Here is a 16,755-nt window from a genome sequence, read left to right on the forward strand (position 1 = left end):
AACAATACATCATTGAAAACCCAGCAGAGAGTGTGTCTCTGTGTTTCTGTTTTATGTTGCATCCTTTTGGTCCTTAAACTGTAACATGTGCCTTCAACTGTAACATGCATGTCTATGACAAAACCAGCTGTCTGCCAGGTCTGTAGCAGCTGAACCTGCGATTCTATCTGAAGATTGATATAATAAAGAATTAGAAAGGAAAAGCTACACTGACCTACCAAGCCACATTATGTATATCTTTTCACTTGAACTGCAAACACTGACCCTGTGTTACATGTCAGTCCACAATCCTGAATGAACATAATTTCATTGCTTTATATGCTTGTGTATGGATGGGATGACAAAGATCTGGAGCTTGTTGCATTGTAAATATATATATAAAGATATATATCAAATCCCCCACTCAACCTTCAGGCGGTCTTTTTCCTACAGGCTCGGGTCCTCTACCAGAGACCTAGGAATCTTAGCTGTTCCCAGGACTGTAGTCTTCTGAACAGAGATCTCAGATGTTGTTCCTGGGATCTTTTGGAGCCATTCTCCCAGTTTGGGGCTTACATCACCTAGTGCTCAGATTACCACTCGAACCACTGTTGTCTTCACCCTCCACATCTTTACTAGCTTTTCCTTCAGCCCTTGGTATTTCTTGAGCTTCTCATGTTCCTTTTTCATGATATTCCTGATGTGTGTGTGTGTGTGTGTGTATACACAAAAAACAATGTCATTATGAACAAAGCCACTTATACAAAGTCCTTCATCTTCACAAAAGCTGCGAACATGACGTATTTGTTGTGATGGGTAACTAAGAGATTTACGAATTAATTTTAAATAGTACCACCACAATTACACCTTTGTCCAACATAAGCATAATTGTTTTCTCAGGTTTCCTGAAACACACCAAGGACAATGTTTTTAGCTACTACCACTTAGACTGTATGAGTCAGTCAGAGCCTGGGCCCTGGGAGGAATGCAACCACAAGTTCATTAAGGTAAACTGTAAGAATCTCAGTGGTCTGATACATCCACTGTTACTCATGACTTTATGCAGCATTAGTGCTGCTGGTAATTGTAATTGAGCTGCTCTTTAAACTCAGGGTCTTTCTCTAATGTGTCCTCAGTGGGATGGGGCTCCTGGTATGACCATGTGTCACTATGTTCATGGAGGAAAATCCCATGACAAGCTTCTGGATCTACTGGAAAATCAACCCTACAGACAACATGTATGTAGACCTACAAGTGAATTGCTTCTGCTGACAGAATACAAGTATTTGCAAGTATTTAATTCTTAAATAGTACCTACATCATAAGCAGGGAGAGTTGGAGGCAAACGTTTACAGCATAATCACAGATGAGGCCAACACCACACAAATGTTAGACGTGGACATTGCTTTTGACACGGGCAAAATGCACCAGTACTCATTCAAAGTCGTCAGATTGGCCTCTGCCAGTGAATTGCAGATGATACACTTTACAGGTTATTTGCCACTATTAGTTGGGGTTGAAACATAAATCAAATATTTATGAGTATTTTCCCAAGATGGTAAGGCTGTGAACATGACACCAGTGACACTTAGACCCCTCTACAAGTCTAGCATGGTAGTTGAATTGTAGTCTCATGCTGCTGCAAAATAGCTCTAAAAACCTTCATGGTGTGATTGACTAAAATCATCAAAAACAAACACATAGTGAAATGGGTCTGAATTTTCCCTCTCCATAAAGTCTTAGTCAAGAGAGTCACTCGGGGATGCTGAGAACAGGCTACAAGCCCATTAAAGTCAAGATTACAGTCAGAGAACAAAAAAAGAAGTGGTCCAAAAGTGATAAAACAACTAAAGAGAGAAACAGATGAGACAGTGGCTTAACTTGTGGGAAAGGGTAACATTTTGGCTAATGCTAACAGGGCTTGCACAAGTTTGCTTTAACTAAGAGTGAACTTCTTTAAAATGAGAAGACAGCAGAAAAAAAAGAAAAGACAAGCCAGGAGAGTGTACAAGTTTAACAAAAAATGTAACTTTAATACATTTATAATTAGCTTTAAGAATAAAATTATTTAGCAATCGAACACTAATTTGGAACCATTTATCTATATATTAATTTAATCGCGTTCCATAAACAGAGATGATGATGATGATGTTTTTTAACGTGTTTTCTTTCAGTCAGTTTTATAGATTTTTTTGGTGGTTTTTCTGATTTTCCTCCTCTTTGGATGATCTCATAAGAACTCCTCTGTGACTCAGTGTGATCCCACGCCTCTTCTCTCTCTCTTTTTTGCTCATCATTGTCTCTCCTTCTCTCACGTCTTTATCCATTGCCACTAGCTTTCACTGTTTACCTGAAAGGAGAGAAATAACAGCTTTCATTCTGTCTACAACAGCTGTTCATTCGTAATGTAAACGGACTACAGGATGATACCCAAAAAGCCTTAGATAGGTGAGCAGAGGTGGCTACAGTAGACTTTTTTACACAGTCATGTAAAATATTTCTACTTCAATAAAATAATGAACCATGAAGAGGCAGCCTACCAAAGAACAGCACGCGTAGGAATGGGGAAAAAAGTATCAGGTCAAAAAACTACTCAGGCACAAGTGGAATGTGATTACTTAGTATAGATAGCATCTATGAGCAGGAACGAAGTTATTGTGCTAGCTATTCTTATATTGTGGTGATAGTTTTGGTCTAAAATAAAATGCTAATCCACGTGTAATTGACTGAAGATGGAGTTGTCTGTGCAGCAAATGGCAAACAAAAACTTGAGTAGTTACACTGGACTATCAACATCTAACCACCACATTATCTCTCTCTCTCTCTCTCTCTCTCTCTCTCTCTCTCTCTCTCTCTCTCTATATATATATATATATATATATATATATATATATATATATATATATATATATATATATATATATATGAGACACATATTTACACACAGTGGTTGAATAAAATGGTTTTGGTGGGTACCTTGCTTTTGTTACTTGGTAACCATGGGAGGGAACTGGTTTAGGCTGGAAGTGAACAAAACAAGTTAGTGAAGGATGGAAGAAACATGTCAGTGGAATGAAGATGCTGAGTGAATGGGGTGTATAAGAAAGATAGATGGCCTTTAGACAATGAGCAAACAGAAAATGATTAGATAATATTAGTAAATTAATTTAAAAAATCCATTAGTTTAACAATCAACTTTCAGACAAAGGTTGTTTTTGTGTTTGTTTTTCCTGGACACACTGTTACAGCATTCTTGCTGGCCTTACCCTCCAAGTAGTTGCGGGCAACAAACTTCAGCACCTCGTCGAGGAGGATGACGGGGAAAGAGAGCTTCAGCACCATCAGCCACTGCTCCACGTTCAGGTGAGTTAGCTTGAAGACCATCTGCAGGGTGGAAGGTACATAGAGTATCACTGCATCGGAGGCTAAAGCTTTAGCAGTTGCAGGAGTAAGGAGCAAAGTAAGGAGGCGCGGCTTACAGGCAAGGGGTCCACATAGATGATCATGAAGTGCAGCGACATAGAGAGGGTCATGGCAGCCAGCAGCCAGCCGTTACTCCACGGGGGCATACGAATCAGAGACTGGTTCTCAGACAAACTGGAGAAGAGACCAACAAAGGCGTTCATTATGACAACGGTCAGCTCGGAGGAGCCACTGATGTTTCCTGATGTGAGGGCGCCTACTTCACCGAAATAACTTCGGTGGGATGCGCAGGGTAGTGCGAAACAGCAGCCAAATGGAATGGCTGGGCGGAAGAGCCGAGTGGCAGCCCGGAGGCCAGTGTGGGAGGGGTGCCTGACCTGTTGAGGGCATTGCACATCTCGATGGTGACCAGCACAGACAGGGCCATGGTCATAGGGGGTGCGGCCTCGAACACCTCACAGTCAACGCCAGCGAAGTCCTCGTTGTCGCCGTGGCACTGCATGAAGTGGGACTGTCGAGCGAGAAAGGAAAAGGCCGGTGAAGTGGGAAAACTCATGCCAGCTCCCAGTTGCTGGGATCGTTCACTGTGGCAGGGCGGCAGACAGGAGCACTCACCAGCTGGTAGTAGGTGACCCCGGGGCCTTCCTCGTCATACAGGAACCAGTAGGCGGCAGCACCCACAGTGGCGGCACCCACGTATCCTATCGGCAGAGCCAGAGGGAACAGCGAGGTTTCACAGGGGGAATACAAGCAGCCAAGTTTCTGCTGCATGCTGATGAACTTCTGTTTACCTGACCTAACAGAGACCACTCCAGCTGGCAGAAACTGAGAGAGAAACTGGGAGGGATCCTTCCCACTTATTATGGAGTTTATTCTGAGGGTTTAGTCTTGGGTTTATAATAGGGTTTCTAAGGACAGAACTCTGCACTTGGACCAGGCATGAGTACCTGAGTTAGCCACAGCCCTTCCTTGGTAGCAGCTGATTCATGCAACAAGTGACACTCACCACCAATGGCCAGGTATCTGAAGAAGAGCCAGCCGGAGATGAGGGGCTCCTTGGGGGAGCGGGGGGCCTTGCCCATGATGTCCAGGTCAGGGGGGTTAAAGCCCAGGGCTGTGGCGGGCAGGCCGTCTGTGACCAGGTTCACCCACAGCAGCTGCACTGGGATCAGAGCCTCAGGCAGACCAAGAGCGGCAGTCAGGAAGATACTGTAAGATCAGCCAAGAGAGGAAAGTGAAGCGACATGGGACACAGTGTTAGTCAACCGTGCATGTGAGAACTTTGCAGCCAACAGCGAGAAGCATGCGGGATTAAGGGTGTCGGTCCTCACCACACCACCTCGCCCACGTTGGAGGAGATGAGGTAGCGGATGAACTGCTTCATGTTGTTGTAGATGGCTCTGCCTTCCTCAACAGCTGCCACGATGGAGGAGAAGTTGTCGTCGGCCAGGACCATCTCCGAGGCTGACTTGGCAACAGCAGTGCCAGAGCCCATGGCGATGCCAATCTCCGCCTTCTTCAGGGCGGGGGCATCATTCACACCATCGCCAGTCTGATTGGAAGAGAGAGTAAGAGTGCTTAACATAAATATATAGTCTGTGTATGTGTGTGTATGTGTGTGTATGTGTGTGTATATATATATATATATATATATATATATATATATATATATATATATATATATATATACACACACACAAACCTTCATTGAATGGCGCTATATAAATATAACTTCGTTCATTCATATATATCATAATAATATATAATTCTCTCTATATCTATATCTTCCATCACACTTGATTCAACCCATTAGCTAAATAACAAACTCTTTTTGAGTTTAAAATGTCAGAGCAGGACTTCTCTTGGACTGGGAATGACTGCTCTTTGTGTGTGTGCGAATGCGTATGTATGTACATGCATATGTATGTGTGCGCGCATGTGTGTGTACATAGGCTTGTGTGTGTCTCACCATGGCAGTGATCTCATCATAGCCCTGCAAATACTCCACAATCTTGGACTTGTGGGACGGCTCCACGCGAGCGTAGCAGCATGCCCGAGTCACGGCCTCGCTCTGCTCGGCGCGGGACAGATCGTCGAATTCGCGGCCAGTGAAGGCCCTGCCTGTCACATCCTCATCCTCGCCAAAGATGCCAATGCGGCGGCAGATAGCGACAGCAGTGCCCTTGTTGTCACCTGCGGTTGATAGGTTGAGGCTCTTAGTGGGTGGGGCTTATGATGCAGCTGAGGGTAATATCAGCGTTAGCAGCAGCACACAGAAGAGAGAGGAAGGGGAGGAATGTGTACCGGTGATCATGATCACACGGATGCCAGCTTCCTTGCAGAGCTGAATTGAGCCAGTGACCTCTTTACGAGGTGGGTCCAGCATACCCACACAGCCAACAAAGGTTAGGTCAGTCTGAGGCAGAAAAAAACATAATCTTTAAACGTATTAAACATATTTTTATAACCTGGAGAGGTGAACTGCACTAGTGCAACAGCGAACACTAGGGACTGGCTGCCAGACCTCATAGTCGGCAAACTTGGTAGAGTCATCAAGGTTCATCTCCTCCACTTTCAGTGGGGTGTCACGGGTGGCCAAGGCGAGGCAGCGGAGGGTGTCACGTCCGGTGCCCCACTCCTTAATGATGGCCATGATCTTCTCCTTAATGATACCACTCAGGGGCACACGAGTGGAGCCAACACGCACATAAGCGCACCTGTCAATCACACCCTCGGGGGCTCCCTATTGGTGAGAGCAGGGAAAGAGGCAGAGTCAGTTCAAGTGAGAAAAAAACAGTTTTGCAGATAAGTGCGGGTAAGCACTAAGACAGTAACTTTATGTGTGTCTCTGCTGGAGAATCATGACTTTATATGAGAAAATGAGGGAGAAAAGGGGAGAAGATGAGAGAAAAGAGTAGGTAAGTGGGAAAAAGAGAGAGAGAGAGAGAGAGAGAGAGAGAGAGCGAGAGAGATAGCTAGCTCACTTTCACAAACATCTTGCTGCCGCTGTCACCCTTGGTGGGGGTGCAGTACACAGACATGGACTTCCTGTCACGGGAGAACTCCAGGGTGAAGTTCTTCTTCATGAGCTGCTTCACCACCTGCGGGAGAAGAGCGGGGAGAGCAGCGTTCAGCAGCACCTCACCACCAGATCACCACCAGCTGCCACAGCCTGTCTAATTGTAGACACCCAAGAGTCTTTCTAAGCTAAAGGGAGGCAGGATGTTAAAGCAGAGGGCGGCGACTCACACTGCAGCAGGCGTTGGCTCTCTCAACGCAGCTTAGGTTCTTAACACTGGTCTTGAACACGTTCATCTTCTCAACCAGGCAGCACAGGGCAGTCTCAGTGGCCTCGCCCACCTTCTCATAGATTTTCTTAGACTGGGAGGTGCACAGGAGGAACAGGAAGGTCAAAAAATCATTAAAGTACTGTGTCGCTGGTGACCACATAGATTGTAGTGACAGTGGAAACTTTACTATAAAGTAAAGTTACTATAACAAAGGAAAATGTTTGTTTTACTATACTGGTATGGTAGAGTTCTCAAAAAACATTTTCTTTGAAAAGCTACTGGCAATAAACCAAAAATACCGATGGAGGTTGATGGATAAAGGATGACTTAAAAAGAAGATTGTGTGTATTGCCCTCACCTCATTGTAGTCCAGGGAAGAATCATTGCACAGGGCGCAAATAGTGGCCAGCTCAACCAGGCCGTCGTAATGGCTGCAGTCAACTTTAGCACCACCCCTCGTACTGAGAGAACAAAAAAACTTTCACTCTTGTGTAATTGTTGGTAAATGTGAGGTAAACCTCTTGGTTGGTCGGTCTGTGTGTTGGTTTGAGTATGAGCTGTCAGGTCTAGAATGTGTGTGTATCTTTATATGTGTATGTTTACATGTATGTGTGCATGCCTGTGTGTGCATGACTGTGTGTGCATGACTGTGTGTGTATGTGTGTGTGTGTGTGTATGTGTTTGTGTGTGTGTGTGTGTGTACATTTGTGGCATGCCTATGTGTGTGCGCAATTGCATGTGTAAGCACACGTTTGTATGCATGTGTGTGTGTGTGTGTGTGTGTGCGTGTGTGTGTGTGTGTATGTGTGTGTGTGTGTGTACGTACACTTCGCCCTCAGGGGTATACTTGGAGCCAGAGATATCAAAGCAGTCCAGGTGTACATTATCACCATCTACTTTGTCAATGATGAACATCTGTTGACATACCAAGAGTTAACCTAGTTACAGTTACATGCTTTACCATGACATAAACCACCAAAATTGAGTAGAATCACTGCAGTTTGCATACAATCACACTCATTTATAACAAGGAGCTATGCCTTTTTGATAAGTCGTTTTTGATCTATAGTTATTCTACCACTGTAAAATGTTAGCCTTTTCTAATCCTCTACCATTATTTATGCAAATATTAGTAAGTATTTTACTAATGGCATTTTATTAGTAGTATTATATTATTGCCATTTTATTAGTGGTATTTTATTAGTGGTATTGCATTAGTAGTACTGCATTAGTGGTATAGCATTAGTGGTGTTTTATTACTGGTATTTGTGGTATTTTATTACTGGTATTTCATTAGTGGTATTAGTGGTATTTTATTACTGGTATTTCATTAGTGATATTAGTGGTATTGTATTGTTGTCATTGTATTTGTGGTATTTTCTTAGTGGTATTGTATTAGTGGTATTTCATTATGGTATTAGTGGTATTGTATTGTTGGTATTTTCTTAGTGGTATTAGTGGCATTTTATTACTGGTATTTCGTTATGGCATTAGTGGTATTGTACTGTTATTTTATTAGTGGTATTAATGGTATTTCATTAGTGGTATTTGTCTTACTCACCTTGGTCACACACATCTGGTTGGTGGTGAGCGTGCCTGTCTTGTCAGAGCAGATGACGGAGGTGCAGCCCAGTGTCTCTACGGAGGGCAGAGAGCGCACGATGGCGTTCTTCTTGGCCATGCGGCGAGTACCGAGAGCCAGGCAGGTGGTGATGACAGCAGGGAGACCTGGGGGAAAAACACCACCCACCTGAGTCCACAGCGGGCATGGGCACTGCTATGCTACCCCTTATCCTGGCTAATTTCAGGACACTTTATTTCATAATAGGAAATGTACCTGATTTTCAAACAGTGCGCTAATTTTGTAAAACTACTTCTGATTTCTCAGTTTAGTTGTATGCAGATTGCAGTGTAGTGGTGAACTCCTCTTTTAAATAGGTCCGCCCAGACACCTCATCCAACATGGCATGAAGCTTAGTACTATGGTGTCTTACTCTAGTCCATACAGCACTTTCATCCTGCTCAGAAGAAGATAACAAGCATTTGTCATGTGACCATGCAGGTGCCCAATTGGCTACTGGTTGCTTAGGTGCTTATGGTTCCAATCGTAATCACAAACCACACCTGGAAGGGGAGTGGCTTAAAAAGTAGTCTTTCACAAATCAATTCCCATGCATTCTCACCCTCGGGGATGGCGGCCACAGCCAAAGCGACGGCGATCTTGAAGTAGTAGACGGCACCGCGGATCCAGGAGCCGCCGTGCACGGGGTCGTTGAAGTGGCCGATGTTGATCATCCACACGGCGACGCAGATGAGCGAGATGACCTTGGAGAGCTGCTCGCCGAACTCGTCCAGCTTCTGCTGCAGGGGCGTCTTCTCCTGCTCCGTCGCCACCATCTGGTCACGGATCTTGCCGATCTCCGTTGAGACGCCAGTGGCAATGCAAATGCCAACCGCCTTGCCGGCAGCAATGTTGGTACCCTAGACGCACAGAAGGAGGGAAGAGCTGGGATCAAGGAGTGCTAGGAAAACCCTGCGGGGATGCATGGAGTGGTCAGTAGAAAAACAGATGTGTGCATGGATGGATGGAAACTCACAGAGAATAGCATGTTTTTCTTGTCCTGGTTGACAGCTCTGGGGTCAGGGACAGGCTCAGTGTGCTTGATCACACTGACAGACTCACCTGCATGAGACCAAATGACAATCAGTTTCTGATTGAGAGTACACTGTGCGCAAAATTGGCTGCCGCTTCTCATCAGGTGTGTAAGTGTGTAAAAAAAAATGTATATATAAATAACTATATTTGTAAAGCGTCCTTGAGTTTGAGAAAGGCGCTATATAAACGCAACTAAGAAGAAGAAGAAGAAGAGGAAAACAAATCATTAATAATTATCAATCAACTCAAATGTTATAAATGATCAATAACTGATAATGGTTAAGAATAATCAATTGACTCATGCTAATTCAGTATTTTCTAAAGGTCATCAATCCGAATTCTCATCCAAATGTACATTTTAGCTATATGGTGGTCTCAAAAGTTGCTATGCATTATATATAAAGTTTGATAGTGTGTTTAAATTGATACCAACCAGTAAGGATAGACTGGTCAACACGCAGGGTGGTAGAACGGATACCAATAATCCTGATGTCAGCAGGAACCTTGTCACCAACTGGGGAGACACAACAAAAACAAAAGTATGACATTTTTTATTGTACAACATGAGAGTAAAGTTTATAATTACATATCCCACACTATATATGGAGTCATTGCACATAGCAACTCAATTTAAGAATCTGCCAGGTAATTGGGAGATAAAGTTAATGTTTTTAAGCAAATGGAAGTCTTATGGAGACAGCGGCAGAAGAACTAGGAAGCCCACATCAGAGGCGCACACAGTAGTAACAGGTGTCAGTGCTGCAGTCACACCCCGAATTTAGTTCCCCTTTTCTCAGCACGTTCTCACAACTCGCGTCGCCGCGCCTTTAAATAGCGAGACGGCACACGCTCTGTTAGCATGCTAACACGCTAACCTCATCACACGCTATGTTAGCATACTAACACGCTAGCCTCATCAAACGCTCTGTTAGCATGCTAACACGCTAGCCTCATCAAACGCTCTGTTAGCATGGTAACACGCTAGCCTCATCAAACGCTCTGTTAGCATGGTAACATGCTAGCCTCATCACACGCTGTTAGCATGCTAACACGATAGCCTCATCAAACGCTCTGTTAGCATGGTAACATGCTAGCCTTATCACACGCTGTTAGCATGCTAACACGCTAGCCTCATTACACGCTCTGTTAGCATGTTAACACGGTAGCCTCATAACACGCTCTGTTAGCATGCTAACACGGTAGCTTCAACAAACGCTCTGTTATCACGCTAGCTGCAGCAGAGCACAGATGTTTTTCAGAAACACTTTTTTTACTTTTCTGAGGAAAACATCTGCAATTTATATTTACATATGGTCATATACTAAAAGTAAATGTAATATACTTAATGGTCACCAAGTTAAGTGTTTGAAGTTTCCAGCGTGAATATTATGTTCTTATTTATTCTTCCAGGTGTTCTTGAAGGAATGGCCTTGCTAGCATGCAGGTCCTTAAAATTTAATAATGCTTTTTGGAAAAAAGGGTAATGATGTATTGAGTCAGTGGTATATTGTATCAATGGTAAACATTATGGTGAGGCAGGGAGAAAATGGATAAATAAGGAGCAGAGTAACAACACAAGGGGGCGGGGGGGGATGTGGAAGAGAAGGTGTCTCACCAGACACCTCCACGAGGTCTCCTGGCACGATCTCCCTGGCCTTGATCCTCTGCACGCTCTTTCTGTCAGATCGGTAGACTTTGCCCATCTCGGGTTCGTACTCCTTCAGAGCCTCGATGGCACTCTCAGCATTACGTTCCTGCAACCAAAATAGCGAGAGATGCTACACATAATACAAGCCCTGTTATGTGGGCCTTGGCATGCAGCGCATATACGGATGTGTGTCAAGCAAAACATGTCAGCTCGTGGATGTGATTTATCTACCATGAAGTGTCTCTCACCCCACTGATGTTAAATTGAGAGTTCATTTATTCAGGAGTGAAGAAAGATTTCCGTGTTTTGGAGTGGTAGAGATTGGTATGACCTGTGTGTCACTGGAGGGTGTACACAGCACACTACTGACCTGCCACACTCCTACAACAGCATTAGCGATGAGGATGAGGAGGATAACAAAGGGTTCAACAAAGGCAGTGACGGTTTCCTCGCCCTCCTCGAACCAGGCCAGCACCTGTGGAAAGAGATATCAGGGGTTATGGCCTAGGGAAATGTACACACTCACACTCCATTCCTTAAACCACTACTTATGAAAATGGTGTTTCTACATCAGTAAATGTGACTTCACTGGATTCAGTAAAGGTTATATCAATCATGATATCAATCAAGGTAAGTGAAGGTCAGTTTTGAGGCACTTTAAGATGCTTTAGAAGGTGAGAATGAATTTTGCTCAAACAGGAAGATGAGAATTATATTTACTAAGAAAAAAAGATACTTTTGTTACAGTGATCTCACTACTGGACAAAAGTTTACTAAATATTATCGAGAATCATTTATATCTATGACAAATACTTCATCATAAGAACTGTTGGTACCAGGAATTATATGAACACATTAGCCTAGACTATAGATTTTACTGGGTAGTCTTACTTTGAGCTCTAGCTTCATAACATTATTGCTTGCATGAATTATTAAAAGCTAGATGTATGAGGGTTCTAGAATGGTCCCAGTGGTAACAAGATTGTTGCCACACTACTATTGTGAAACAGACCTAAAGCAGGTGTAAATACACACTGAAAACATAATTTCACAACTTTGTTGCATAACACTGCTAGATTTTATGTCTCAGACAGCTTGTCCTCTACCCCTCGCTACCTCTCAGAAGCCACTCTATCCTGACTTCTCCCAATGCTGACCTTTGCTGGAAGATTAAGTTTCTCTGCAGCTTGAGTCTTTCTTAAAATAAAGCCCCCCCTCCCCTCTAGCCTCCTTGCCTCTAGCTCCTCAGTATTCTCCTTCTAAGGCCATTGCGGCAGTTGGCCAAAGCACAGGGAGTAGGGCAGAAGCAACGGATACCCCTTCATGTCTACCCCTAACCTCATAACCCCCAAGATCCCTCTACTCATATGTCCAACCAGAGCAGCCCTGTTCAAAACATTTTTTAAGAGTGGCACTAGAGGACTTGCAGGTCTCTGAAGATGACATCATAACAAGTTGACACTGAATAGCTCATAACGAAACTATTTCAGGTGCTGTCTGGTCATGGGGAGTACCTCTGCCATCTTGACTTTTGTACCGCATAGCACACAGCTGCACCTGTAGCTTCCTGCTTGTGTGGGCCAAGCTTATAGCAGCCATGCAATAGCAGCAGGCACACGACTCGCAATGCTCACTTGCCAAATTGGCAAGTGAAGCAAGCCCTCCGCGCCTTAGATGGTAACAACGTACATACAAGGTATGTTGGCATACATCCAAGGTATGTTGGCAACAGGAGCTCGGTAATCTACACCATGTCACCACAAACAAGTTATATGACACAAAGTTCAAAGGTTTGTTTCTAAAGAGCAACAAGGTTCAGCACCATGAGTCAAATGTATATTTTGACCATGATGCTTAATTAACACCACTAATCAAATGACCCTAATGATCCCACTTCACAAAGACTCGGTCATTTTCACTAATTGCTCTGCAGACCATGGACAGACTCTTCAATAAGAACAGGTGCAGGGTACTCTAGCCTCAGAAAAGGTATTCATTGAAAAGTTGTATGACTGACCATCTATGTGGAATTAAAACGTTTCTGAGCTGTAATTATTAAGGGATCCTGGAAAAAGAAGAAAGCTAATCAAGTGGTGAGAGAACTGCTGGGATTGTTTGGCTTGAGTTTTATGACTTTTACAACTTGCTTTTGCTATTTATAGTGTGTTTTTGAAAAGCTGCTTCACTTTAGTCAGATAAGCCACTGGTGATGTCATTGTTATGATTGTGAGGAGTAATTTGATCCATTTTGGGTGATCCTTAATTTCCAATGAACTGCAGGTTCTCTGGTTTGGGTTTTGATCTATACTGGCCAATCTCTCTGGCTTTTTGGTTTCAGTTTTGTGGATTCATGTTCTGCTGAACACCTCTTTTGTACTTTTCTGCACAGAACAGTTTGTTGTCATGTCTTATGTGGTTACTTACAAAACTGATGCAGGCAGCCAACAATAAGATCCTGACCAACAGGTCTTCAAACTGTTCAATAACAAGTTCCCAAAGGGACTTTCCTGGAAGAAATCACACAAGCCATCAGAGCCAATAAACAGACATGAGACATGTTCAATCTGTCATGAGGGATTGAACATTTGAACAGCATATGCCAAAACCACGTAATTTGGCCAGATCAACCAATGGACGAGATTTTAATGATTCAAATCAGACCTAAGAGATGTGAGGTTTTTTTCTTAGAAAAAACCCAAAACAATTCAGCAAGTCTTTACATTGGTTAAACTTTATAGTTAATTGCTAGTTCACAGAGGTGGACTGTTTAGTATGTAAAAATTATAATATGTAAACACGATCAGTCGGGCATACCTACCCTCTTCAGCTGGCAGCTCTGGGAGACATCATGAAGAAAACAGGGACAGAGATGAAGACAGACGAGGAGACAAAAGCAGGGTAGGTTAACAGGCATCATAATGTAGTGATGTATTTTCTTAGGTAAACAGCTCACTGATCAGTATGGTTCATTAGACCTGGATGAAGTTCTAGCTCATGTTCTGCAGGAAAAACCCTTCACAAGTACAGGTATCATGACGACTGCACCCCAGAAGTACAGGTGTAAAGAAAGTCTTAGGACAGTGTGACTAAAACACATAGTATGTATAAGTGTTTATAATTTGATTTCGTCACTGTACTGTTGGATGAATGAATGTTCATCTGAATGAACTGTACATACTTTGTTACAATTACAACAACTAGTATCATCCAACAAATCCATGGTACTGGAAAAAAAAAACTCTAACATGCTTTTAAACCAGGGGAACACATAATGCATTTTTCTGATTTTAAACCCATGAGCACTAATCACTGGACATCTTCTCCAGAGCCTTCTTCTTTGACTGCAGCGCAGTTTGCGATGCAATTTGCATTTCTGGCCATCCTATAAGAGACTCCTCCCCCTGGGCAGAATTGCCAGTCAGTCTCTCAGCCTTCTCAAATCACCACACAGGGCCCCTTCGCTCATACCAGCACCTGTCTCCCACTCCTTCTGCCCGGGAGCTATTTTAAAGAACTGCTTCTCAACTTCTGCCGCACAACCTGTTGATGTCATTTCAAGCTTCACCCGAGAAGTCGGGGCTCTAGGTCTTCGCGCCACATTAAGGTGTCACTGTGCACATCCTTCACATTCATCTAATCTAATTCAAATCACCATAAGATTACAAGAAGCTGCTGTCAGATTTCACAGCAGACAAGCCAAGGCAATGTGTCTTAACCCCATCTCCACCTCAACCTCGGTTTGTTTGCTAATGAGCTGTTTCTTGCACCTGTGACTTATCCATCCATCTCCATCCCATGGTGCACCCCTCTCCCGTTCACACCGTCATGCTCTGGGTCTCACCATTGTAGCCATACTTGGCCAGGCTCTTCTTGACCTGGTCAGGGGTAAGCCCGACGTTATCTTGGACCCCGAAGAAGGCTATGACTTCCTCGGAGGTCTTGGTGTGGGCGTCCTCCATCCTGTTAGGGCTGAAGGATCTTCAGGGCTGAAAAAGGTTTAGCGGAAGTTTCTATCCGTGTGTGTGTTTGGGTTCGATTGCTCTGGTCGCTCTCTGGGCCAAGAGGTCTGTCCCTCTTACTTGGACCCCCTCCTTTGTTGGAGTGCCGGACTGACAGAAAGAGCGAACAAACGCACACCGGGGCAGCGTTTTATACCACCGCAATCTGCCCTATTGGTCAGCCTGATGTAGGCACCACTCCCCAAGATTCCTGCATGTCGTGTATGGTTCTGAGGGGTGGGATCATGACAGGTTAGGTCAGGGGGTTGGGTCAGACTTGGACAGGAACCACAGTGGCTCTGGGTGGGGGGGTGGTGGTTTGCAGGGTGGGCCATGGCAGAAAGGCAGGGAAGAGCTGTTTTTGGAACATGCATGGTCAGTGGAATAAGGAGACAGGAGAAGGTGAGAGAGTGAGACAGAAGAAGGGTAAAGGGGGTGCATGAGTGATGGCTCAACAGGCTTCGGCCCAGGAGAACACGGGCCAGAGTGAGAATGCCCGAGCCTGTGCTAGAAAAGCTTCATTTAGCACACGTCTAGGACTAGGACAGCGTGGGGTCTGGGCGGAGAAGTGGGTGTCAACAGATTACACATTACACTGTGATATAACCCCTTATAATACGCTTTGGAAAGTGGAGCAGTGAAGCAGTGAGGTGGGACAAAGAAACAAAGTTGAGAAAATGAAGGGCAGGCAGCGGTGCATGGCTCTGCTGTTCTGGAACGACAGGACATGAGAATGAAGGGCTAAGTCCAGACATGGAGGGAGAAGGTGCTAAAATGAGAGAAAGACATGGTGACCGAGAGGTAATCTGCAACAGAGAGCAAGGGAGAGAAGGAAAAGCCAGTTAGCCAGGAATAAGACATGGCAATAGAGTGGAGAGAGAGAGAGAGAGAGAGAGAGAGAGAGAGAGAGAGCGAGCGAGAGCGAGAGAGAGAGACGGCACACACACACATTGAGCTGTCACTTGATATGGGTGCCTACATAAGGGAGAGTTGGATCAGGTTTTATTTCTTTTTCTCTTTTTTTTTTTTGTTGTAACCATGAGCAAGACCAGTGGAGTAAGAGATGACATGGTCAGGATTAGAGTTGAACCTAAAGCAGGAACTCACCGGCATGCACAGCCCTAGGGAGAGTGCTTACACATTCTCACACATATAGACATCTCCAAATGTAGCACTTCACAGACACAGACAGCGCTTCAATGCCGAGACACTCATTCTCCTTGAGTGATAAGGAGCTTGGTCAGTGCATACTGAATGATGAGTTACTGTACAAATGAATTCTTAATTCAACAAGATTCCAGTAATCTCATGCTATGGGACAAGTGAAAATATTAGTTTAATATCTGATACTTTGTTTCTTTTCTACATTCTTTTCTAAATGTTCAGATGTAGGTAGTGTACTGGGACAAATTTGGGGATGTGGAGGTGTGTGTTTAACATGAAAGGGATGTCTGGAGTTCTCTATCTACAAAAATCAACAATGTTTGAAACACTGTTCGTATAATTGTGATTGATTTACAGATATTCCAATGTGGATTTATAACAAAAATTCCATCAACATCCATTATAAATGATAATTCCCTCAAAATACATTGCACCTCACTATAGGATGCGTTAGAACTCTTTCTCTACAGCACATTTGACATGACAATTTCCCTTGATCAGTCAGTTAGGGCACACTCGTTAGATCAGTCAGTAAAGACGCACTCTTTAGATCAGTCAGTTAGGGCGCACTCGTTAGATCAGTCAGTAAAGACACAC

At 43.9% G+C, this 16,755-nt stretch overlaps 1 protein-coding gene across 2 annotated transcripts; it reads right to left on the bottom strand.

The window, feature by feature from the left end:
• Positions 1-1,256: 1,256 nt before the first annotated feature.
• atp2a1l (ATPase sarcoplasmic/endoplasmic reticulum Ca2+ transporting 1, like) lies at positions 1,257-15,135 on the bottom strand. Of its 2 annotated transcripts, XM_027009182.2 has the most exons (24): positions 14,838-14,955; positions 13,815-13,832; positions 13,421-13,503; positions 11,367-11,471; positions 10,964-11,102; positions 9,782-9,862; positions 9,290-9,375; positions 8,876-9,173; positions 8,254-8,420; positions 7,519-7,607; positions 7,051-7,153; positions 6,652-6,783; positions 6,387-6,503; positions 5,927-6,145; positions 5,707-5,818; positions 5,372-5,595; positions 4,734-4,954; positions 4,409-4,611; positions 4,018-4,103; positions 3,780-3,913; positions 3,459-3,576; positions 3,246-3,363; positions 2,956-2,999; positions 1,257-2,329 (listed from the first exon to the last, which is right to left on the bottom strand). In XM_027009182.2, the coding sequence occupies exons 1-23, from the start codon at positions 14,953-14,955 to the stop codon at positions 2,995-2,997; spliced, it is 2,976 nt and encodes a 991-aa protein (XP_026864983.1). In that variant the 3' UTR covers positions 1,257-2,329; positions 2,956-2,994. The 2 variants fall into 2 exon arrangements, with proteins under 2 accessions (XP_026864983.1, XP_026864982.1); XM_027009181.2 differs by lacking the exon at positions 2,956-2,999 and having other exon boundaries at positions 14,838-15,135.
• Positions 15,136-16,755: the final 1,620 nt, after the last annotated feature.

Source organism: Electrophorus electricus, chromosome 14 (genome assembly GCF_013358815.1).
Source record: "Electrophorus electricus isolate fEleEle1 chromosome 14, fEleEle1.pri, whole genome shotgun sequence".
Classification (NCBI taxonomy): Eukaryota; Metazoa; Chordata; class Actinopteri; order Gymnotiformes; family Gymnotidae; genus Electrophorus; species Electrophorus electricus.

Excerpts from the sequence above, each read along its gene's own strand:
- atp2a1l (XM_027009181.2), bottom strand. The coding sequence starts at position 14,955 with ATGGAGGACGCCCACACCAAGACCTCCGAGGAAGTCATAGCCTTCTTC. Across the intron at positions 11,472-13,420 it reads TGGCTGCCTGCATCAGTTTT|GTGCTGGCCTGGTTCGAGGA; the intron begins GTAAGTAACCAC and ends CTCTTTCCACAG. Across the intron at positions 3,577-3,779 it reads ATGTGCAATGCCCTCAACAG|TTTGTCTGAGAACCAGTCTC; the intron begins GTCAGGCACCCC and ends TCTCTTCTCCAG.